The sequence below is a fragment of the Zalophus californianus genome, chromosome 16, assembly GCF_009762305.2.
Source record: "Zalophus californianus isolate mZalCal1 chromosome 16, mZalCal1.pri.v2, whole genome shotgun sequence".
NCBI classification, from domain to species: domain Eukaryota; kingdom Metazoa; phylum Chordata; class Mammalia; order Carnivora; family Otariidae; genus Zalophus; species Zalophus californianus.
Genome location: NC_045610.1, coordinates 61,487,055 through 61,509,768, shown reverse-complemented (window position 1 = coordinate 61,509,768; position 22,714 = coordinate 61,487,055). Strand labels below are relative to the sequence as shown.

General features: G+C 61.1%; 2 protein-coding genes across 6 annotated transcripts; both read right to left on the bottom strand.

Annotated features, from left to right (window-relative positions):
* Positions 1-2,485: 2,485 nt before the first annotated feature.
* MRPL12 (mitochondrial ribosomal protein L12) lies at positions 2,486-6,575 on the bottom strand. Its single transcript, XM_027626339.2, has 5 exons — positions 6,347-6,575; positions 5,543-5,729; positions 5,293-5,379; positions 3,010-3,144; positions 2,486-2,880 (listed from the first exon to the last, which is right to left on the bottom strand). Exons 1-5 carry the CDS (start codon positions 6,418-6,420, stop codon positions 2,764-2,766), a joined length of 600 nt encoding a protein of 199 aa, XP_027482140.1. The 5' UTR covers positions 6,421-6,575; the 3' UTR covers positions 2,486-2,763.
* Positions 6,576-7,897: 1,322 nt separating this feature from the next.
* Positions 7,898-22,620, bottom strand: HGS (hepatocyte growth factor-regulated tyrosine kinase substrate). Of its 5 annotated transcripts, none has more exons than XM_027626334.1 (22): positions 22,481-22,620; positions 20,911-20,995; positions 20,507-20,582; positions 20,036-20,128; positions 18,243-18,366; positions 16,969-17,021; positions 16,347-16,415; positions 15,538-15,662; positions 14,458-14,536; positions 14,293-14,391; positions 14,061-14,162; positions 13,442-13,480; positions 13,222-13,365; positions 13,062-13,121; positions 12,292-12,502; positions 11,742-11,914; positions 11,529-11,669; positions 11,267-11,444; positions 9,468-9,601; positions 9,273-9,392; positions 8,990-9,079; positions 7,898-8,600 (listed from the first exon to the last, which is right to left on the bottom strand). In XM_027626334.1, exons 1-22 carry the CDS (start codon positions 22,515-22,517, stop codon positions 8,490-8,492), a joined length of 2,343 nt encoding a protein of 780 aa, XP_027482135.1. In that variant the 5' UTR covers positions 22,518-22,620; the 3' UTR covers positions 7,898-8,489. The 5 variants fall into 5 exon arrangements, with proteins under 5 accessions (XP_027482135.1, XP_027482136.1, XP_027482139.1 ...); XM_027626335.1 differs by having other exon boundaries at positions 12,292-12,499; XM_027626338.1 differs by lacking the exon at positions 22,481-22,620 and adding an exon at positions 22,166-22,308.
* Positions 22,621-22,714: the final 94 nt, after the last annotated feature.

The window sequence follows — 22,714 nt, the reverse complement described above, 5'->3', positions numbered from 1 at the left end:
GGGCGGGGGGGTGGCCACACAGGCATCCTGCTGGATCTGAAGTAGAGGGGCAGGATGGAAAGAAGACCCTAGCTGTAGACTAGATGGAAACTTGGGGCCCGGGGTGGGGCGGGGGCAGGCACAGTGGGGGAAGGGTCACAGCAATTTTCCAGAAGAAACCAGAGGAGGCACTTGGCTGGCTCAGTTCCAAAAGCATGTGACTCTTGGATTTTGGGGTTCTGAATTCAAGCCCCACATTGGACATAGAGGTTACTTAAAAAAAAGTCAATTGTATTTCTATATATCAGCAATAAACAAACTGAAATTAGGAAAAACAATTCCATTAAAAAAAGAGAAGATGCGAGACACCAAAGCTCTGCAAGGAAATGTGAAAACGTGAGATGGCTTTCACACCTAAGCCCTTTGTTTAAAGAAACAGAGCTGACAGGCTGGTGGGTTGCAGGGGAGTGGCCTCCTTGTCCACTGTCCCATGGGGAGTAAGTAGCATCTTCAAGCCCACTCCGGAGACCCAAGCCAGCACCAAACCTGCCCAGAACCAGGTCTCATTGAAGATAAATCAAGATGTCTGAATCTTTGGTCAGCCCAAGGGTAATGTTACCAGCTCCTGACTACAAAGAAGCTAATCTCAGAGAAGGCAAGTGGAGGGGACAGCCCAGAAAGCTAGGGGCAAGGTCCCGGGGTGGGGGCTGCCACCTCTCTGTGGTCACATCAGCAAGACAGGGTCCTGAACCCACGTAGGGAAGAAAGCCCCAGTGCAGACCGAGCGGTGAGAACGGCGGATCCCTAAAGCTTCAGAGCAGAAACTGAAGAGATCTGAGAACTGAAATGTCAAGAGCGGCAGCACAGCACGTTGCAATCTGTGAACTCCCTGAAGATCTGGAAACGCTCGAGGAGAGCAAAGCGTGGAGGAATCCTGGAAAATGCACCAAGTGTGGGGCGACTTTTTAAGACAAAGGTGGCACTTTGCAAGCTCTAGGTCAGCGAACTCAAAAAGATCCCCAGCCAAATTCTCAAATGGATCATAACAACTTGTGCATAAACCCAAGGTTTTAGATGGGGAGGTCAGGCGAGGTCTTGAGAACAAGGCTGCCTGGCCAGGCCTCTCGGGTGGGGCCTGTCTGCACTGCAGCATTCCCATGTCCTCAAGGGGCCACATGGGGGGCCAGGTAGACACCAGGGTCCCTGGAATGGGCAGGAGGCAGGGGTCAGCTCCAGATCTCCCTCTTCCGTGTTTCGTTAGCCTGGACAAAGACCCAGTATGCTAACTCCTACCAGGACCTGACAGGACCTGTAAGGTTTCATGTGGGCACCATCAGGGCAACTCAGGATGCACAGCAGATCTACTTCTACTTTCCTTGCTGAGCTCAGGGGCCAAGGCCAAGTGGCCTCCAGGGACTCAGGGCATGCCCCACCTACTGCCAGGTTGGAGACACTTTATTGGCCAACTACAGACCAGAGCAGGTCAACACTGGAGCTGGGGGGGGACCACCAGGGACTGTGAAGTCAGGTGGGGGGCACCAAGCGATCACCATCCAAGCACTGTCCTAGCCTGGTGGAAGGTAGGCAGAATGGGGATGGCCTGATAGCCTGATGGCCCTGGGGTACGGCATCACCTGCACTTTTGAGCAGCCACCCCCAGGCCGTCCAGCATGGAGCAGGAGGTCGCATCATCCCAGGAAGAGGGAAGGGGAGAAAGGGAGTCCTCGTCATCACCCCAATTCCCCTGGAAAGACAAAGGGGCTCAGAGATGAAGCGGACTCTGTAGGTGACCTGCGGAAGGGAAGGCCGAGGCTGAGGACTGTCCCTGAGTTCAGACCACTCCCTTCCCCCCAGGAAAAGGCAGTTGGGTCAGCAGGATACTGGGCGAGCCGTACCCACCCAGGTGGCCCAGCAGTCACCTGTTGAGGGAAGGCATGCCCAGAGATCCGCGGATGGTGAATCATTAACCCTCTGGGACTGTCCGGGCCAGACTTGGCCAGTGGGGCTCTCTGGGTCAGGGAGCAGCCTTCTTACAAGGAGTCCAGCAGGAAGCATACTCTCTGGGTGCGGGGCATGCCCCGCTGGGAACACAGCAGCTCCCCAGACCTGTCCTGAGGGGTTCTATCCTATAGACGCAATGTCCTCTCTGGTCCCACAGCCCCGTCCTTGCATTCTTCCAACGTGGCCAGGGAGGGGGCACGGGGGCCTGCCATTCTCAGGCACATGCCTCACCGCTCACCTCAGTCTGCTAAAGACCACCACAGGTGCCCCACACCCACCTCCCAGTGATGATCTGGCAGCAGCCAGCTGCTGCCACCCCAGCAGGAGGGGCGCTGCCCGTACCCCCGGTGTGCTGCCACCAGCCCTGGGAGGTCAGGCCCCTGCACACAAAGGACCCAAAGGTCGCTGACCAACCCCCACACATCCCACTGGGGAATGAGGGGGCTACCCTAGCCAGCTCCCCACCACCCACCTGGCAGCCCACCCAGATACACCACTCTGCACACACAGTGCCCAAACAATGTATTTTTCTCAGTTGCCACCAGGGGGTGCATGTTGACCGCGGGAAGTTCTGGAGTCCGTCTCCCTGGTGCTCACGCAGGAGCCACGCCCCCAGGCCCAGCCGGTCCATCCGCCGGTCCATCCGCCCGTCCCAGAACGGAATTGGCCCAGGGGTGCCAGTGCCGCAGTTCTGTTCGGAGGCTGCTCCCACCAGCAGGTCCCAGACAGGGGGGCCTCGCCCCGGTCCCAGGGACCCTTGTCCACCAGTCCTCAGAGCTGGCCCTACTCCAGAACCACGGTGCCGCCCACCGCCTCCAGGGCTGCCTTGATCTTCTCTGCCTCGGCCTTGGCGACATTGGCCTTGATTTCCTGGGGCAGGGACTCCACCAGCTTCTTTGCCTGCCACAGAGCAAAGTCAGGAATGGGGCCTGGGTGGCCGCAACCTATCTGCCCCAGAAGGGGCCAGTCCCAGAACCGCTCGCATGGTAGGGACAGCAGGGGGAGGCCTGTGTGGCACACGGAGCTCACCTGGACGAGGTTTATGCCCTGGATGTAGTTCTTGATTTCCTTGATCAGCTTCACTTTGTCCACGGGCTTTGCCTCTGTTAGGCGGACAGTGAAATGTGTCCGTTCTTTTTGTGTGGGGATGTCTTCTTCTGCTACCTGGGAGAGGGAGAGACAAAGCACAGGGTGAAGTCGGCACAATCGCTCCTGGGCCACCTTGTCCTGTTACCTCCAAGCCCCAAAGCAAGGCCAGCAAGGCCCGCAGCTCCAGCTGGAGGCGCACCAGCCCTGCTGGGCTCGGGGCTAACCGCGTGGAGCCTTCCCTCCCTCCCACACTCCCCAGCTGAGACCTGGCTCCCGGGCCAGAACACTGCCTTCTCCCCAGAGGCAGTTCTGAATCTGCCTCCCCTCACCCACCCACTCAAGTTCCCTTATCTCTTCAAAGCTGTAATTGTGGGACAGGCAGGCTGACAGCAACAGCTCTTATCCAACAGCATTTCAGGAAAGCAGTGCCATTGTCATCCTCAGCCAAACCCCGTGTGGATGATAAACTGACAGGCCGCCGGAGCCCCACCTTCGCTGAGTGACCGACGACAGGAGGACGAGGCTGACAGAGGCCCTGCTGTCACAGCTGAAGACACAGCACCCCCACGGGGCAGGGGACACGTGGCGCGGCAGCCTGGGGGCAGTCCTGGTTTAGATCTGCTCCCCAATTACTATTTTTTAAAAGATTTTATTTTTGATAGAGCACAAGGGGAAGCAGCAGAGGGAGAGGGAGAAGCAGGCTTCCCGCGGAGCAGGGAACCCGATGAGGGGCTCAATCCCGAGACTCTTAGGATTGTGACCTGAGCCGAAGGCAGACGCTTAACCATCTGAGCCCCCCAGGCGCCTCCTGCCCCCCAGTTATTGACAGTATCCCTTCATTCTCAGAAGCGTTCCAGTTTCGACAATAAAGTTCAGAGGAACTCCGTCTCTCCTTGCCCCACATGTTCAGCCTGAATCTCACCAGCCTATGAAGCTACCAGTTTGCAGCAGATGGAGGAGTGGAGCTGATACCACTGGAACCATCAGACACGTCTGGGATGTGGGACACCCCACAGGACCCCTGACCTGGATTTCGTAGTAAAAGATGGCCAGGGAAAGGGGACTGAGGACGGGAGCCAGACTGCAGAGACCGAGTGACCACATGCAACACACAGTGTTTAGGCTGGGATAAACCAACTGCTATAAAGTCTGGAACCATTAGCTAAATCTGAATAGACTGAGCGAGAAAATCACCATTAACGATGTTTGTCGTACAAATGGCTCGTGGCTACGTTAAGAAAACGCCTCTGTGAGGGCGCCTGGGTGGCTCAGTTGGTTAAGCGACTGCCTTCGGCTCAGGTCATGATCCTGGAGTCCCGGGATCGAGTCCCACATCGGGCTCCCTGCTCGGCAGGGACTCTGCTTCTCCCTCTGACCCTCTTGGATCTCGTGCGTGCGCGCGCTCTCTCTCAAATAAATAAATAAAATCTTTAAAAAAAAAAAAGAAAAAAAAAGAAAACGCCTCCGTGTTTAGAGATACGTGCTGGAGCACAAAGAGAAAGGACAGACCGGACACGTGCCTTAAGCCTCAAGGGACAAGCAAAGTAAACACGGCAAAACCTTAATCATTATCAAGGCTGGGTGATACGTACATAGATTGTTCTTTGTACTTGATAATTTTGGAATTTTCCCAACAGAAAGTGCAACATCCCCCCACCAAACCAGAAACAAACAAAAAACGTAACAAATTAGTGCGTGGCTTCAGGTCGGCTGGTTTCGTCGTGGAGACCCAAGCTTGCCCATCACCCCCATCTCTGCTCCAGCCCTGGCCGTGCCCCACGGCTCTCGTGCCCACCAGCCCTCTGCTGGGAATGCCCTGCTCTCTTCCTGTATTCCTCAAGTCTCCCCTACGGTGCCGCCTCCTTATCATGGCCTCCCTGGAAATTGTAATCCTCCCCTCCCCTTAAGCTTCTTCCCTACGTTTTTCCCACAGCACTTATCATGTTCTGCTATTCAGTAAAATTTTTCTTTTTCTTCTTATTTGGCTTATCGCCAATTTCCCTCCACAAGAAACATGGTCTTCACGTGAGCAGGGATCTGCACATCCTCGGCAGGAAGGTGGTCCCAAGGACGCTGCAGGTGGCCCACAGCCAGCACACACAGCTTTGCGGGATGTGTTGGCTGATGCAGGCTTAAGATGAGGGACAATGAGAGAAATCTGGCCACGCGACATGGTGGCACCAGAGGAAAACCTTTTTGCATGGGACCCTGGCCTGCGCCCACCTCGGGGGGTGCTGCTGCAGCAGGGGCAGCTCCGGGCATTGTGCCGCCCATCGGCATGAGTCCAACATCCTGGATCTTCAGTGTTTTCTGCAGGGAGAAGGGAGAGCAGTCTCAGTAGCTGCCCATCACGTTCGAAGACACCCACACAACAAGCCTGACACAGTCCTCATACTCAGGGAGCACGCTTCGGACAACTTACTACGCTCCCCAAATATACCAAGAACAAGACACAGGCCTGGGCTTGTGATACCTTCAGGAGCTCGTTGAGATCTGAGATTTCCAGGAGTGTGAGGCTGGCGATGTCCTGGACAAGCTGCTGGATCTTGGGGGGATACTCCTTGGGCGCGTTATCCAGGGGTGCACCGGCGAGGGCCTCCCCCATTCGATGGCCGCCGCATCTCATCAGCCTCACAGCACAGACACGGGGCACCTGTTGCCTAGCCCCCCATTCAAACAAGTCTGTCAGATTGGCACAAGCGGGTGGCACAGACCAGGCGGGTAGGCGCTATGAGCTCAGGTCTAGCTCCTTGGTCCCAACCCGGGGTTCTCAGGTTCCAGGGTCCACGAGGATAAGGGGACTTCCCAGCTACCTTAAATTCTTCAACGAGCCTTAGAAATCCACGCGAGTATTTGCAGACAGGCTACCCACAACATTAGCTTCCGGGTCGAAAAAACTATCTGCCCAAGGGCGCAGGACAGTAACTTGAATGCATTCCGCTACACTAAGCCTCTCAGAATCTGGGGCCCTCGGGCGGCACAACGCCGGACCCAGCGATGGAAGACCTACCACGTCACTGGGGCTGCGGGGGAAACTGAGGCCCGGGGAGAGGCAGGGACCTGTGCACGGTCGTCTGGGGCCACCCCTAGCACACTCAGCAGCCCGAAGGAGTCGGCGGAGTGGGGGGGCCCTCGCGACGCCCATCTGCGCCGGGCCCCGACGAGTCCGGGCGGCACACCGCCCGCCGCGCCCGGACGCCGCCCCCAACCTGCACCCTCAGTTGCCGGCCGAGGGCCCCGACCCTGCCACCCTCCAGCCCTCGGCGGGCCGCGGTACCTGGCGAGACGGAGCGCAGCGCCCTGAAGCCCGAGACACGGCCCCCAGAGGGGGCGAGCGGCCGCCAGCAGCATCGGTCCGCGGGCGGGAAGGTCACACGCGGCTCCCCAGGAGAAGGACGCTCTAGCCGCCGGGGCCGCCGAGCATCCGAGCTGAGTGAGGACGCTCTAGCCGCCGGGGCCGCCGAGCATCCGAGCTGTGTCAGGACGCTCTAGCCCAGGAGGCCGCCGGGGAAACGAGTTGGAGAGGACGCTCTAGCCGCACCTCGCGCCGGCTTCCTCTCGCTCCCAGAGATTACGCACAGGACGGCGAGCCGCGCAGGCGCAGAAGCTCGTGGGTGGCGGCCGGGAGTCGGGGTCGCGGGCCTGGGGCCCCGTCCTCGCTAGGCGAACGAAGGCCGGAGAAGGCCGAGGCTCGGGGAGGCGGTCCCGGCCCGCGAGTAGTCCAGCCGGGGAGGACAGTGCAGTGACCCCCACTCCCCGACACCTGTCGAAGCCTCGCGCCGGCTGACGGGGGTCTCGGCTCGGGACGCCCTCCCCGGCCGCCCGCAGCCTGAGGTCACCCGGCGCCGAGAGCTCCCGCTGTCCTCTGGGCAGCCGTCTCCTTGGTTCCCTCCTCCCGCTGAAGGGTTGCCTCTCGCGCCAGCGCGGGAGCACGTTTTCTGTCGGTCCGTGCCGCCCCGGGAGCGAGGCCGCGTCCTGGGCCCGCGCGTCTGGGCGGTTGAACTCGGGATTCTCTGCTGACAGCGCGACTAAGGGTTGTGGTTGAGCCTGGAAGGGTCGAGTGATGGGGTCGTGGGCGGGAGGGCTAGCGTTTCGCCTGGGAGAAGAGAATTTGTAAGCCCTGGCTCTGTGTCCAGCTGCCTGAGTGCGCTCTGAAGTCCTGCCTGCCTCCATCCAGCTCCCAAACGTGCACGTGGGGCGCCTCCCCGGCCCCTCTGACATCTGCCCTGAGGCTCCTGGGTCTCTGCTCTCCCAGCTGATTTTCTAAGAGCCAGGCACGGAGCAGCGCTTGTTACATCAAATCAAGAAAGCAGAGCCGTCCTCTGCCCGGCAACCTCCTGCTGTCCTGGCCCTGCCTTTGGCCCGAGCTCAGATAGCCTCTCTGCCTAGTAAACTAGTCCATCTCTTCACAGAAGAGATCCAGCATTAGCGGGGATCACCTACGAGATATTTAAAGTGTGTGAAATGTTCTGAACTCTGGGTACGAGGGGCTGAGTCTACACTACGGTAAGGTACTTTCTTCCAGACTACAACTCTGACTGGTGTAGAGTCACACTCATCCTTGGGCGCTGCGAGTCTTTGAGGAGTCAGGGCAGAGCAGGGCTGGACGGGGAGGCCTGCTGCTGGGCTCCCCAAGGGCACAGCTCCGTGGTGCTGTCTCAGGGGAGGATCAGATCTGCAGCTGCTGCCGGAGCAGTGCCCACCCCTCGACACTGACCGTGCAACCAGGCTTGGCTTGGGACAGGCTGGCCCACAAGCATGTGCCTACTCGCCCCTGTCCAGAGCTGCACCAGCTGCCCACCACCTTCCTTCTGTAGAGACGCTCGGATACTTGTTGAAAGACATTTTATTATCAGTGTTCCGTTCCGTCTACTCGGGGCACTGGATGAGATGGCAGCTCAGAAGCAGAGAAGCTGGAGACAAGCCCCCACCCTCCCGTGAGGGCCAGGAGTGCATGCTGACCGCAGGGGGCCACGCCAGAGGGCTCTGGGAAGCACGCACGCGAGTCAGACCCCAGGCCGTGCGGTCTCCCGGGTGCAGATGGGGGGAGGCCCAGGCTGCACAGGAAGAGGGACCCCACTCCAGCCAGCCCTCACAGGACCTGACACACGGGGCTTGAAGGCTCCCGCTCGGAGAGGATCCCTCCCTCCCACCCTCCGAGGCCCAGCCCTGGGGAAAGAAGTCCGAGACCAACTCAGGGAGATGGGGAGGAGGGTGTGGCCTGGGGGCACGAGGAGTCGGCGGGAGAGGACAGAGGGCGGGGGCCAGGGTGAAGGGCCGCCCCCTGCACGCCGCAGGGACACTACATGGCTGCAAGAGGAGAGCGAGGCAGGAAGGCAGGGATAGGACGCTAGTTAGAGACGGAGGCGGTGGTTCAGAGAACCGTAGTGTTGTTCTGGCTGGTGCGCTCCCGGCCGCGGTCAGTCAAACGAGATGAGCTGGGCTTCACTGCCCTGCGCCGGAAGGCCCTGTGCCGGTGGCGGCTGGGCCACGGGGGGTGGCTGTTGGGGGGGTCCCCCGGAGGGCGCCATCTGGGGGTAAGGCACAGGAACCATCAGTCCTCCTTCCCCAGACCCTGGCCTTCCCCGCCCCCCCCCCCCCCCCCCGCGGCTTCTCTCTATAGAACGCTCCACCCTGGTCTCAGCCCCAGGGCTCAGTCCTGGCAAAAGCCCAGCCCACGCCAGGCCTCCCTCCTCCCAGCTTGCTGTGGGTTCCCTGTTCTCATCCTGCCCCAGCGGAGACCCCAGGAGTTCCCGACCAGTGTCCACGGGGTTGAGCACGTGTGTGGTCTGGACATCTGTGTGCGCTGCTGCGTGTGTGCCGGCTGGGAAGCAGTCCTGGCCTGCACGGTCTCCTCCTCCCAGGACAGCCCCACCATCGTCCTCGAGCTGAGCTGCCGGCAGCCTTGGGAGGAGCTCACCTGCTGGTACACAGGCTGCTGCCCTGCGATGTAGGGCTGCTGGGGGGGCGGCAGAGGTGCGTCCTGGCTGGGGAGGGTGCTCATGAGACTCTGTGAAAAGAAGCGAACCCCACGTGAAGGAGCCCTGTATGCCAATAAAGGGGGGCGTTTCTGACTTGGAAAATCAAATGCCCACCAGCTAGGAGAGCCTCCCAGTGGGGAAGGGGGGATGGGCAGGAAGGCGGGGCCTGCCCAGCGCTCCCCCAGCCTCTTTTCCATGTGGACACCCCACGCGGTGTCTCACCTGCATGCTGTAAGGCTGGTAACCCATGGACACCGACTGAGTCCCCATGTAGCCCATGGCGCCGGACTGTGGAGGCTGGGACATGGCCGGGAGGCTCTGGGGGGCCTGGGAGGCCACGTTCTGTGGAGGGAAGCGTGTGATGGGAGAAGGGCTGCGGGCCCTCGCTGGGGAGGGGAGCCAACCCTGCCCGCCTACCTGATAACCCTGTGTCGGAGTAGGCTGGTAGGACGAGTAGGCTGGGCTGGCGGTGGGCCCGGTGGGGCCTTGGGGGGCTGCCTGCGCCCCGGTGGCCCCCGCTGGGTACATGTAGGCGCTCACCATGCTGGGATCTACGGAGGGAGAGGAGCAAGCTCACTACCCTGCAGGGTGACTTCTGGAACCAAGTTCACATTTCACATTCTCACAAAAGGAAAAAAACCCAACAAGGATAGGAGAGGAGCTCTAGTGCTGAATGCAATCAGAAGAAATGAACCAAACTATCGACGGGGTGTAACAGGCCGGCACGGGAGGGGTGGGGGAAACGAGCTCTTGCACCTTCTGAAACTCAGGGCCTGAAGACAGGACTACCAGACCTAGTGAGCCCAGTCAGGAGGACCTCTCCCCAGGGGCTCGGGCTGGCGTTCCTGAAACCACTTCCTGTGTACTCCAGGAACGAACAGAGCAGCCCACGTGGGGAGGACACAGGCACGGAGAGGGGAGGAGGCCCCGGGCCGTATCACTGAACCCAGGTCTGCCGTCCGCAGATGAGGCTTGTGCACGCGTGCACGTGTCCTCGCGGGCTGCCGCGGGCCCCAGATGCTGAACAACCCCCACTCGCAGGACCAGCGGCTCCCTGGAGAGGGGCTGCCTCCAGGGCTGAGCAGCGACAATGTGAACACAGAATGGGGGTAGATGGCCCCGGAGCTGGCCACACCTGGGACCATCTGAGCCGTGAAACCAATTGTAAAATGTGAATAAAATGGGTCCACGTGGATGTAAACGACGAAAGAGTAAAGAAGAGAAGTGTCTCCTTACAGTGGAAAGACAACTGACCAACAAGACGAACGAGATGATAAAGTCACTGGGTGACAAACGTTATGACAGCCTCACACACGGAAGAGAAGGCTCTGAAGCTAGTGGGTGACAACTTGGGAGGAGCAAGGATGTGTGCAAGTCTCGTCCCCACTGAATGGCTGCTGACTGCCACGGGACAGCCAGGCCCTTGCAGGAACCCCGAGAGGCCGCCTGCGCGCCTCGGGCCAGCAGCCGGCTGTGCCTTCCTGCTGAGCACTCCAGCGACCAGGATGCACGGTCAAAACCCAGCCACAAAGACCAACCACGACCCAGCGAGGGCTGGTCTGCAAGACAGCAGGCCAGTGCTCTTTGAGGAGTCAGGGTCATGAACACAAAAGCAAAGAAAGAACATTCTAGATCAAAGATGAAAAGCAGCCAAACAGTTAGAGACAACAGCCATGGGGTTTCCTGTCTGCACAAGGAGTGTTACTGGGACTGTGTGGGAGAGCTGAACCCGGCCATCGGTGAGGTCACATGCTGTGACCGCGCTAGCAGCAAACAGCATCATACCCGCCACCCGCTCTAAAGAGGTTCAGGGAGGGCGCCTGGGGGGCTGAGTCATTGGGCGTCTGCCTTCAGCTCAGGTCATGATCCCAGGGTCCTGGGATGGAGCCCCGCATCGGGCTCCCTGCTCAGCGGGAAGCCTGCTTCTCCCTCTCCCACTCCCCCTGCTTGTGTTCCCTCTCTCCCTCTCTCTGTCAAATAAAATCTTAAAAAATAAATAAATAAAAAGATTCAGGGAAAAAAGTCCACGTGTATGTGCGCACACCTGCATGTACGGATAGAGAGTGCAAATGTAATGAAATATTGTTTGGGAAATCTAGAAAACCCTTTGTACTATTTAACTTTTCTGTAGAACTGAAGTTACAGCAAAACAAAAACGAAGGAAAAAGTAGTAGTATGGAGCTCATCTTGGTGGGCACCTGCGCCCGCCCCATTACCTGCTCCGGCCCCAGGCATGCTGGGGTAGGGGCTGCTGGTGGCGGGGGCCGGCTGGCTCATGTACACCGTGTGCATGGGGGAGCCCTCCACTGAGCCTGCGGGGCTGAAGGTGCCCGGGAAGCTTGTTGGGCCTGAGGGCTGGTACAGCACGCCCCCGGCCGCGGGCATGGCCTGGAGCTGGGGACAAAGAGAGACGGCGGTCAGGGCAGTCCTCGGTGGCTGCAGCCCCTGGCGAGGGGTGGGCCCGGGGCGGGTGCGTGCCTGGGCATAGGGCAGGGAGAAGGCGGGCATCTGGGCGCGCATCTGGATGGTCTGCTTCTGCTGCTCCAGGCGCAGCTGCCGCTCTTTCTCCTGCTCCTGCAGGCGCTGGATGGCCAGCTGCCGCTGCACCTCCAGGTACTCCTGTGGGCACAAGGCACCATCAGGGCTGTGTCCACGACGTCGGCACCCCCCAGGTGGAGCCGGCCACCACACCTGCTTTTTCTGCCGCATGATCTCCAGCTTCTGGGCCAGCTGGATCTGGCGCTGGCGCTCGGCTTCCTCAGCTGCCCGGCGAAGCTTCTCCCGGTGCTCCTCCCGCAGGGCGCTGAGCGCCCCCCGGGCATCGCGGATCTGCGCCAACTTGTCCTGCAGCCCCTCATAGTATACTGTGGGGAGAGGGCAGCGCCAGGAGTGTGTGGCGTGGGAGGGAAGCACTGGCTGCCCAGTGCTGGGCTCTGGCCACCAGGCCTGCCTTGACCCAGCCAAGTGCCTGTCCGCAGGGCACGGCTGGCTTCTGGGCTCCCAGGGTCAGGGCTGGGGGTGGGATTCCTCCTGGAGCTGATGGTCCTATGCTTAGTGGGACATTTCTCATCGCAGGGACCACCCCCCGTGTTGCCTGCGGCCCAGAGAGGGACTCTCGAGAAGCTGCCGCCTTCGGGGTAGTCCCACCCGAGGACCCTCTGCATGCCCACAGCGAGCGGCCAGCACACAGTGCTCACACGACACCACGCCGAGGGGCCCCCCCGTGCACTGCGGCACCTACGCCTGCGCTCGTCCAGTTGGTTGAGCAGTTCCAGCAGCTGGGGGTGCATGCTGTTGATGGACTGGAAGAGGGACAGCACTGCCGAGTCGTTGGTGATACTGCGGCCCCGCACGTGGTTGCTCTTCATGCGGTTGACGAAGGTGGTGACGGCATTCTGCAGGGCCTTCAGGAACTGCGCGTGGTTCTCCTCCGACTCCCCGTTCTGGTACTGCTGCCGGAGACAGGCGGGGGCTCTTGTGGAGCAGCCCCTTGGGCGGCGCGCTGCCCACCACTCCAGGCCCTGAGCTCTGAGCTTGCTGTGCAGCACTCGATCCTCCCAGTGGTGCTGAGGGCGCACCCTTAGCCCTCCCTTTGACAAATGCTACCACTGAGGCCCGAGGAGGCTTAACTCTTGCACGTGGGTGTGGTGCTGGCCAGGACAGAGCTGGCTGGAGCTCGGGCGGCCTCGCTCGCAGCCCCTCTGCCCCTACCCTGTAGGGGACCTGCCTCCCTCAAAGAGGCCCCAGTCTCTCAGTCCAATGACCAACAGAGCCCAGAAGCCCCAGGACAGAACAAGGACTCATCCAGGTGATTCTGGGCTGTGCCCTAGGATATTCCGATCCATTCTAGGCAGCAAGTGGCCAAGTTCTGGACCACAGCCAGCCAACCCAGAGATGTTCCATCGAGAGTTCTGGGCTGGAATGGCTTGCCCCTGGGAGGTCGCTGTGGGCAGGGCTCAGCCCCATCAGGAGAGCTGCCTGTGTGGGGCCCGTGAGGGAACCACAGCTTACCTCGCCGAAGGGGCCGCCGGAGGGAGCTATGGGCTGAGAGTCTGTCTCCGGGAGGGGAGTCTGGAAGAGGAGAGAGAGGGTGAGGGAGTCATCCGGCCTATCGCAGGCCCCCGCACCTCCAACAGGACTGTGGGCCACGGGAGTGCTGAGAGCAGTGCACCTCCAGCGCGTTGGTGGGGATCGCATGCCCCTCCGCAGGCGCGGCGGCCGGCTCCGTCAGGGGCGCAGGTGCGGACGGGGTAGGGCTCTTGCGGGCCTCCTCCTGCTTTTTCTCCCAATAGTTCCGGTTGAGGTACCGGGCGAGCTGTGCACACAACAAGGGTCACTCGCAAGGGCCAGGGAGCAGCAGGGAAGAGCACTGCACGTGGGGGCACCCTCACCTCGGGGTCGATGTCCTCTGCCAGCGGCGCCGACGAAGTCTGGGGAGACACAGACCAGAGCAGCAGTGACCCATGGGCTCAAACACGTGCCCAGCTCCTCCCAGGCCGTCGCTCGGGAGGCTGGGACGCCACCATGGTGACAGTGGACCCCAGGCACTGGCCGGTCTGCCCAAGGGGTCCCCGGGGCTCTGTGACTGAACAAGGCGCAGGGCAGTACCCCACCAGCCTTCCTAGCAACCACACCGCTGGTCCCAACGGTGGACTGTTCTTAGGCCCTCAGCCACCCAGCCCCACCCAGAGCACCGCAGAGCTCGCCATGACTTCCTGAACTTTCTGTCTCACCTGCCACCCACCACCTTATTTACAGAGAGGGCCAAGGCCAGAAAAAGGCAGGCTACCTTCGAGCCCAGGGTCTGCCCACCTCCTCTCACTCTGGGGGTCTCCAACCTTCCCAGCGTCATCTTCCCCTACAGCGGACCCCGACCTGGAGCGGAGGGCTGGGGAGGATCAGGCTGGACTTTGACCTTCATCAGCTTCATCAGGCCATCCCTTCTGGGGCAGCCCTCCCACCCTCCCACACCGAAGCACGGCCCAGGCTGCAGCCTGGGAGGGTGCTCACCACAGGCGAGGAGTACAGGCTGCCGGCCGGGGGCGCCGACGAGGCCACGGGCGCGGGCTCTGCCTTGGGGTACGTGGCAGCAGCATACGCTGACTTCTGTCTCTGCGGGAGAGGCAGGAAGGGTCCCAGTGCAGGTGGGCCGACCTACCACACTCCACTGCCCTCCCCAAACATCTAGGGGTACCCCCCAAGCCCAGTGCCCCTGCACCGGGGGAGCCCCCCTCCAGCTCACCATCCTCTCCTTCTCCTCGGCTTCCGACTGTGACAGAGCCAGGGCCAGCTGCAGGTCCTCCTCCTCCTGCAGGGCCGTCTCATCCCGCTTGGGGGGCAACTAGGAACAGAAAGGCTGTGAGCAGGGCCTGGGGACGAGGCACCCCCAGGGACCCGGGGCTAGTACCTGGGATTGCTGCGACAGGGGGCTGGTCAGGTACTCCGGGGGCAGCTCCGTTGTGGACGACGCCTTTCCTTCTGCTTTCCTGGAGGCGAGAGGACACTGGGTGGCTGAGCACCATCCCCCGGCCCCCAGCATCCCGACGGAATGACGACAGTGGTGCCACAGGCCACACTCTGGAGAAAAACCGGCCCCTCAGACCAGCTCTGTCACCTCTGGGACGCGGGACCCCAGGCAGGTCACCTGGCCTAAGCCCCAGCCCCCTCTCCTGGAAATGAGGTTCGAACATGGGAAAGGAACTTTCCAGGGGAGCGGCCTGGAGGCACCACCTAACGGACGGATGAGCTCCCATCGCTGACACTGGGAGCCGGACAGCACGGGCCCCCAAAGCGGCCGCACGGAGCGGGACAGCCTCATCCCGGGAATCACACAACCTGACGAACCACAAGGCCTCAGACCCGAACCAAGGGGGGCACCACACCAGCCCAGGCCCTTGAGAACCGCACAGGTCGGGACAAAGAGGCTGCACGGAGATCTGGGTCACGGAGTGCAGGACGTGTGACAGCCACCTGCCCTGTGCTGGGGGCCTGGGCGGGTCTGACGGGGGCAAGACTGCCACAAGACGTGACCAGGACTCGCCGAACCAGACGGGAACACGGAGCAGACGTCACGTGTCCTGGGCGGACGGCTCTACTGTGCTCTCAGGAGGACACACTTCTTGGGAAACGCACACGGGGGTGGTTCGGGGACAGGGTACCTGCAGCTCACTCTCAGAGCTTCGGAATGAACAAGACATGCGGGAACACCAGTGCGGACGGGGAAGGGAGGCCACGCGCTTGAGCCCAATCGCCCACAAGGCCGTGTCAACACCGAGGGACCTGGGAGGAGGCCGCACCCTGCAGGCTCTGCTTCCCACACCTGCATCTTTTCTCTAAGTTTTACTTCCAAGTTAAAAAGTAGACAAACCAAAGAACAAACCCAAGCAACTGGCTGGCAGGTCCCAGTCCTGCTCCTGGACGGCCAGGAGCAGCAGCCCGGCTTCAGGGAGCACACCCGGGCCCCCAGGGCACCCAGCAGGGAACTCACTTGTTCAGCTGCTCATAGCAGGGCTCGCACACGCGCACCTCCTTCTCGATGCCAAACTTGGGGATGGTGGAGTACTTGGAGGAGCACTTGCCGCAGAAAATCTGACCACACGCCCGGCAGTGGTGCTGTGACATGGAGCGGGTCAGGGTGTGGCCTGGTGCTGGGCCGCTGACCCCTTGCGCCCACCCTGCCCACTACTGCCCGCTGCAGAGGGCGCCAGGCCGGGCCTCCCAGGGTGGGCAGAGGGCAGGCCTGGGAGGCCACAAAGACCCTAGGGAAATGGCACGTTTCCAGGTTCTCAACTGCAACCACCGTTTGGGGGGAAAAAACTCAAATTAAAAAGAAAAGTTCTCATGCATGAGCTGCTGGGAGAGAAAAGGTTGTGCTGGCAGTGGTCCAGTGAGTCTGCTCAGAAGCCCTGGCCTCAGCCTCCACCATCGTGGTCTGTGCTTCCGGAGGGAGAGACACAGTGGCTCGAGGGCCGGAGCGCACAGGCTGTTAGCCTTGAGAGGCAGCCAGGGGGCTGTGGGCCCAGGCAACACACACCCGAGCCTCCCACAGCCCCGAGCTTGGAGCATTCCTGTCCCCAGGGGGGCACAGCCGCGCCCAAGCTTCGTCGGACGGCACAGACCACTGGGCTTGGGACCCCTTGATGACCCCGCTCACCACGGAGCTGGGAGCTGGAAGCTGGAACTGCTCCTTGCACCATGAGGCCACAGCCAAGAGAAAAAGGATCCTGAGTGGGTTCAGTGGCCTCCTGGGGACAGCCGGGGGTGGGGTGGAGTCAGCCCTGTGGCAGGTACACTCACCTTGCGTGTCACCACCCCAAACTGCACTCTGCAGCGGTGGCACTCCTCAGCATCCACCCAGTCGGGGGCCTGGGGGGCAGGCAGAGTCAGGATCACACGGCCCCCACCTTCCCGGCCAAGATCCCTGTTTCCCACGAAGGGGACAAGACCCCAGTGTGGGCTCAGGGGCTGAGGTCCCAGTCTACAGATGCGAGGCAGGAGCCCACCCCAAACAGACTCTCCTTTCTGAAAGTGTGACCGCAAGACCCCCTGCAGCTCGGGGTCGGTATTTGTCTTAACTACACAAACCCGTCAGCCACAGCACAAAGGGACCTTGAGCTGCGTTCCAAATTGAGACCCCGGAGGCATGGCTGCACATCCCACACATGTTGCTTTTGAGACAAAATGGCAGCTCACCCACCGATGTTCCCTACAAGCTGGGACCCTGGGACTTCCCTTCTGCTTCCTCAAATCAGCCGAACTCCCGGGGCGCCTGGCCGGCTCAGTTGGAAGAGCCTGTGGCTCTCGAACTCGGGGTCGTGAGTTTGAGCCCCATGTTGGCTGTACAGATTACTTAAATAAACTTAAAAAAAAAAAAAAAAAGCAACCAAACTCCTAGATGGCCAGCACCCCGCGAACTCACTCTCTCTGCGGCAAACATGGCATCACTCTCCTTGAACTCCGGGAAGACATGTCCTGGAGAAAAGAGACCATGGTCACTACTGGTACCACACTGGTATGCGGGGCCCTGACAGCCTCAGCTGTCCTTGCCCAGTCTGCCCCGAGACCTTCAGAAGCCACGTCCTAGCTCTGGGCAGCCACCTCCCCAAGCACACCCTCAAAAGGAGGCCCAGAGCCCCTGGGCAGCAAGCGCAGTGACCCAGCACCAGGCGAAGGCGTCCGGATGCGTGAGCTGGCCGCCCCATCCCAGAGCATGGGGCCTGGCCTCATTCGCACCACATCGAGGCCTCACAGATCTTCCCTGGACCTGCTGTCCGGCTCCTGGCCCCACACCCCAGCCAACTGTACCTCTCAGGATTCTTAAAACAGATTCCCATGCTTTTTGGAGACACAGGTCCCTTGAGGATTCCATGAAGCTTTGGGCTGTCTCCCCAGGAAAGTGCGAACATACACCCGCCATCCCACGTCCAACGTCCAGGATTGAGGGCCTGAGGCCAGCTCACTGACATGGACAGAACCTTCACCACAGTCTCCACGGGGTCTGACCCACCCGTAGCCACCAGACGCCACCCCTGCTCCACACCTCACTTCAGGGCCTCTGCACAGGTGGGGGTTGACCCAGCCCCCCCGCAACTGCCCAGTGTGAGCACTACAGTCTGAATCCACTGTCCTCCTCGCCAAGCCCCAGCAGATCTGTGTGGCCGCTGTAGCAGCTAGGAGGAGCACAGAGGAAGCCTTGAAAAGGTCCCCCGGCTGTCACAGCCCTGCTGCAGCCCTCCCAGGATTTCCCGCCGTCCTCGGGGTACCCCAGCTCCCGCTGAGCCACTCTGGCAGGCTGGCCCCTCCTGTGCCTTGTCCCTGGTCTGTGATGGCCCCGGGGCCTCGGAACCAAGTCCTCCACAGGATGCTGGCTTGTTTACACGTTCAGGTCTGGCACACGAGCTGCCTGCTCTCCAGGCCTCCTCCCACCCCTCGTGCTAAATCAGCCCCCAGGAGGCGAGGTCCCCTGGTTTTACTTCCTTCCGAGGACCCCACACTCCAGACTTAGCTCCTCTGCTCAGTCTTTTCACTTGTGTGTTCTCCACCACATGCCCCTGTCCTGCCCTGACTGGGCGTGAGGTCGGGAAAGGCAGCGGCTCCCGGGCCCAGAGCAGGCTCCCACTGCCGCCGGTCATGCAGTACGGTGCTATCCCCCTGCCCCGCACAGCGCGCACACACAGCCCCTGCCCGACGCACCTTCCACCTTCATGATCTGGTACGTGTCCTGGACCACCTTGTACTTGGGCTCGTTCCGGAAGGCGTGAGCCCAGGCCTGGATCAGATACAGAATCTTGTTTCGGACGTTTACTTCCACCTGCCTCTGCACAGAAAGGAAGGAGGAGGAGAATGGGAGACACGAAGGCCAGAGATGTCTCAGCATGAGGAAGCTGCAGGAAGACCGCAGCACTCTGAGCACGTGGGGCGGGCAGCGCAGGGAGGGCCCCCCACGTGGGGCACCGGGGCCACGCATGGACCCATTACCCAGGGGCAGCCCTCCTCCATGAAGCCCGGTCCCCGAGGACAAACTTGTCACAGCGGTGTGCCCACTCAGGGCCCGACTTTTCTTTAATGCCTTGGGAAAAACTGGGGAAGCCCCGAAGCCCGGTTCCCCAGGCCCACTACCCTATAACCACCTGCTTCTTCCTTCCCTGCCCCCAGGAGCTTAGTCAGTGTCAGGGGCCCCTGAGTCTGTAAGCCGGTGTGGCTCTGGCAAATGCCAGGATCTATCAGGCGGCGCCCACCAGACCCACGCTGAGGGAGCAGATGTGCAGCTGGCCGCCTTTCCTCTGGTCACGGCCAGCCTCGGTGGGCGGGGCCACGGGGGCGAGGGGGCGGCCGCCCCAGGAGCTGCCCCACGTGCAGAGCCACCACTTCCGCCAGCTTAGAGCATCGTCAGTCACATTCCTAGAGCTCTCCTGGGGACGCTCAGGAAGACAGCAGGATGAGAAAGCTACCCTGCGGAGATGCCAACTAGACTCACCCACTAGGCTTCTGGTTCTTTTCCTGTAATCCGTGTCCTATCGTGACCCTCTCTCTCCAAGGGGGGACTAACTGGCTTAGACCACATGCAGCACAAACAGGGCACAATCGCTGGATACGAGAAGTGAAGGATCTGACTCTTCTGCTCTTTCAGCCTGGATGCAGGGTCCCCAGTCAGGGCCCAGCTCGGGTCCAGGGGGGCTCTCAGCCATGAGAGGCCACGGACACCCACACAGGCCAGGAAGCTGTGGCCCCGCCCCCCAACGTAGCAGAGACAGTGTCTGGGGCTCTGCTCCTCGGCCACCACCCCGGCTGCCTCACCCCTGTGGGACGGGTGCACCCCGTACCACCCTCTCTGCATCACACAACCTGCTGGTGTCACCACCCACATCACAATCCCTGCAGGTGGACAGCGCCAGCCTGTGGGGCCGTGGACGGTGGCCTGTGCAGCATTATTTCTCGGGGCTCTGGAGGACTGGCCCCCCTCTACAAAAGGAGGGTGTGAAACCCACTCCCCAAGGTGTCCCTGCTGTGCCGTGTTCCCCCAACCTCCCTCCATAAACACGTCAGACTCACACATCTCCCGGCTCAGAATCCTGGCTCTGCATGTGGGACCCACCCAGCCGCCCTTCGGGGCTCCCCCCAGGCCTCTGCCCACACCCTCTGCTCACAGCCACTCGCACACGCACAGCTCCTCCCCCTCCTTCTCCACAACCTGGTGAGACTCCAAGCCCTGCCGTGGGAAGCCTTCCCCGACCCCCCGAGAAGAGCAGGGTCTCCTCTGCGTCCCCAGCACAGCACTCCGGTTTGCTTCTGGTCAAGCCCCGACGTCATCGAGCTGGGATTCGGGAGGTTCGGGGACCACCAACACCCACCTTCCTGTGCTTGTTCTGCCTGGCCCTGCCACTGCCTCAGGGGCCAGCAGAGCCCCAAAAAGGCACAGGCACAGCCTCGGGGTAACTGTGCCCTCCCCACTGTCTGGGCCTCACTGCCTCCCCCCAAGGGCCCACCTTCAGCAGCTCCTTCAGCTCCTCCATGGTCTGCTTGTTGGCCACCTCGTCGTGGACGGTCTGGCCGCAGTTCTTCACCACAGACTCCATGACCTGCAGGACCCAAGGAAGGGAAGTCTTGAGCCCCTGGTTTGGCCAGGGCTAACCTGCCTTGGACAGGCCCCTCGGGCAACCTAGCCCATCAGGAGAGTCCCCGTGGCAGCTCTAAGTCAGGATGCAACCAGCGCTGTACGTGCTCCTTCTTCTTCTAACTCCATTTCTTACCACCAGGGACAGAGACCAGAGTCAACCTCAGGGCCCTGAGTCTGTAGCTTCAGGTGGGGCAGCTGAGGCACTGCCCTCCATCAGGGCTGCTCCTACCTGCCCTCACACCCCAGGCAGGTGGGCAAGGCCCCAGGGTCACGCTGTCTCTGCCATCTGGACACTGGGGCAGCGACCCTTGAGGTGGCCAGAGTGCAGGGATCTAGTTACCTCCAGGGCGTACAACGCCACGTGAGGATTCTTGTCGTTGACTTTCTTTTTGATGGCACTCACGGCATATTTGGCTCTAAAAAAGAAATATTGGTAAAAGAGAAAAGAAAAAAACATTACATTAAAAGCGAAGCTGAGAAAACCTCTGCCACCGTCTGGTCTTCAAAACCCCCAAGCAGATGTTAAGTACCTCCGAGCAGTGCAGAGGAACACTTTCCCTGTGCCCAGATCCCCAAAACCCCGGCGTGAGGACCGCTCAATTCTCCCCCTAAGGCCTAATGTGGTCGACGTCCATCAGGGCAGGATACTGCGGGATCCTAGAGCATCCGTGGGCACCAAGGAAGCCGGGAGTGCCATGCTGCCACCCCCCTGCTTCTGAGCAGGCACAGACCCTCCTCACTTACTGTGTGTCCCCCTGACGGATGAGGTCACAGATCTGCAGGATGGACTCCCAGTCGGTCTCCAGCAGAAGCTGGCTGGTTGCTTTGTCTACGGCAAAAACACACCATTACTGGGGCCCGTCCTCTGTGATTCCCTGGTTGGCCCCACAGCTCAGCAACATTCCCATTTAAAACATTTGGATTGAACGGAAAACCCCATGAAAATCCTCTTGATGCCCGATAATCATGAGAGTACTATCCTTTCCAGAAAGGCAAACAGCTTAGAAAATACTAACAGCAGCTACCCGCTGCGCACTCGATCCAGACACTTTACGTGATCACCGAGTTCTTAAACCACCTCCTGAGCAACGTCCTATTCCCGTCGTCTTTACGACAAAGACGGTGAAGCGGAGCAGTGAGGTCGCTGCCAAAGTCACACAGCTTGCCGGGCCAAGCCAGGCGGGGTTTCACACTACGCTCTGCCACCTCGTCCCTGAGTCCCTGGTTTTCCCCACGTTTAACCTGTCCGATGAGATCTCAGCGGGGGCAAGGCTGGAGAAGAGCAGCCTGGACTCCAGTCTTCTGCTCTAAGTGTTTTGTGGGATGAAGCCAGGAACGACCTCCAAGAAACATTCTTCCAATAACACCCGTGCTCTCTGTACGTCACAGCTGCCTCACACACACAATATGCTCTGCTCCCCCAGCCATGCCGGCTCTCCTCCCTGGAGACACACGGGGGGTCTAATAAGGTGTATCCACACATAGTGCTGATCTGGTAGTAACTTCTGGATTGATCTTTGGAGGGCTGAACCACCCCTCGGCATGCATGTTCTCAGAACAAGGAAGGTGCCTCATATGAGGTCTCCTCCAAAACCACATTCAAGGAAAAAGCAGGGCAGGCTCAAACCGACCACTGGAGCACCCAGAGCACCCACCCCAAACACAGAGCCCACCCAGTAGCACTGGGGGTGGAGGACATGCCCATAAACATGCACCTTTCTTTTACTAAAATTGGTGGCCTCCAGAAAGCCCAGAAAGGACCAGCTATCCACCTCTGACAAACAGAAAAACCACCTCCCTAAACCCCCGGGGCCTCCCCGGAGCCCAGTTGGGGACACAGGGCTGGCCTGCCTCCCAGGGAAGCAGCGCTCAAAGAGCCTGGCGGGTCCCCGGGAGGACACTACTGGTTCCACCCTTTGGAGCCCAGAGTTTGGGGCACCCTCAGTTCCCCTGCAACCTAGAGTTTTTTGGGGGGAGGGGGTCTATTTGACTAGGTCACCCGTTTCCGTGACTCAGGACTCGTGGCTCAGTCAGATACTGTGGCTCCGGGGGCCGATCCTTTCCCTGGGGACCTGCCCGCCCCGGCCCAGGAGCAGAGCCTCGAGCACGGTCGCCGTGAGCGCGGGCCCTGCCCCTCCGCGGACCCTCACCCACTCGGGTCGGAGCCCGCGCCCAGCGCCCCGGACTGCCAGGTCCCCACACCGCCGGCGCGCCCACCCACACCCCGGGCCCCCGGGCCCGGGTCGCTCCGCGGCCGCCCCCCGGCTCCGCTCCCGGGACGCTGGCCAGCCGCGAGGGGCGGGGGCCGCGTTACCTAGGAGACGCTCGAAGGTGCCGCTGCCGCGCCCCATGGCGACCCCGGACCCCGACCCGACGCCGCTGCGCTCTCCGCTGCGAACCGGCGCGCCCCCGACTTCCGCTTCCGCCTTTCCCTCGGGCTCGCGCACGCGCGCGTCGCCGGGCCGGGCCGGGCCGGGCCGCGAGCCGCGAGCCGCGAGCCGCGAGGAGGCGGGCTTTTCTACTCGTCCCAGATTCTGGGCGCCGATTG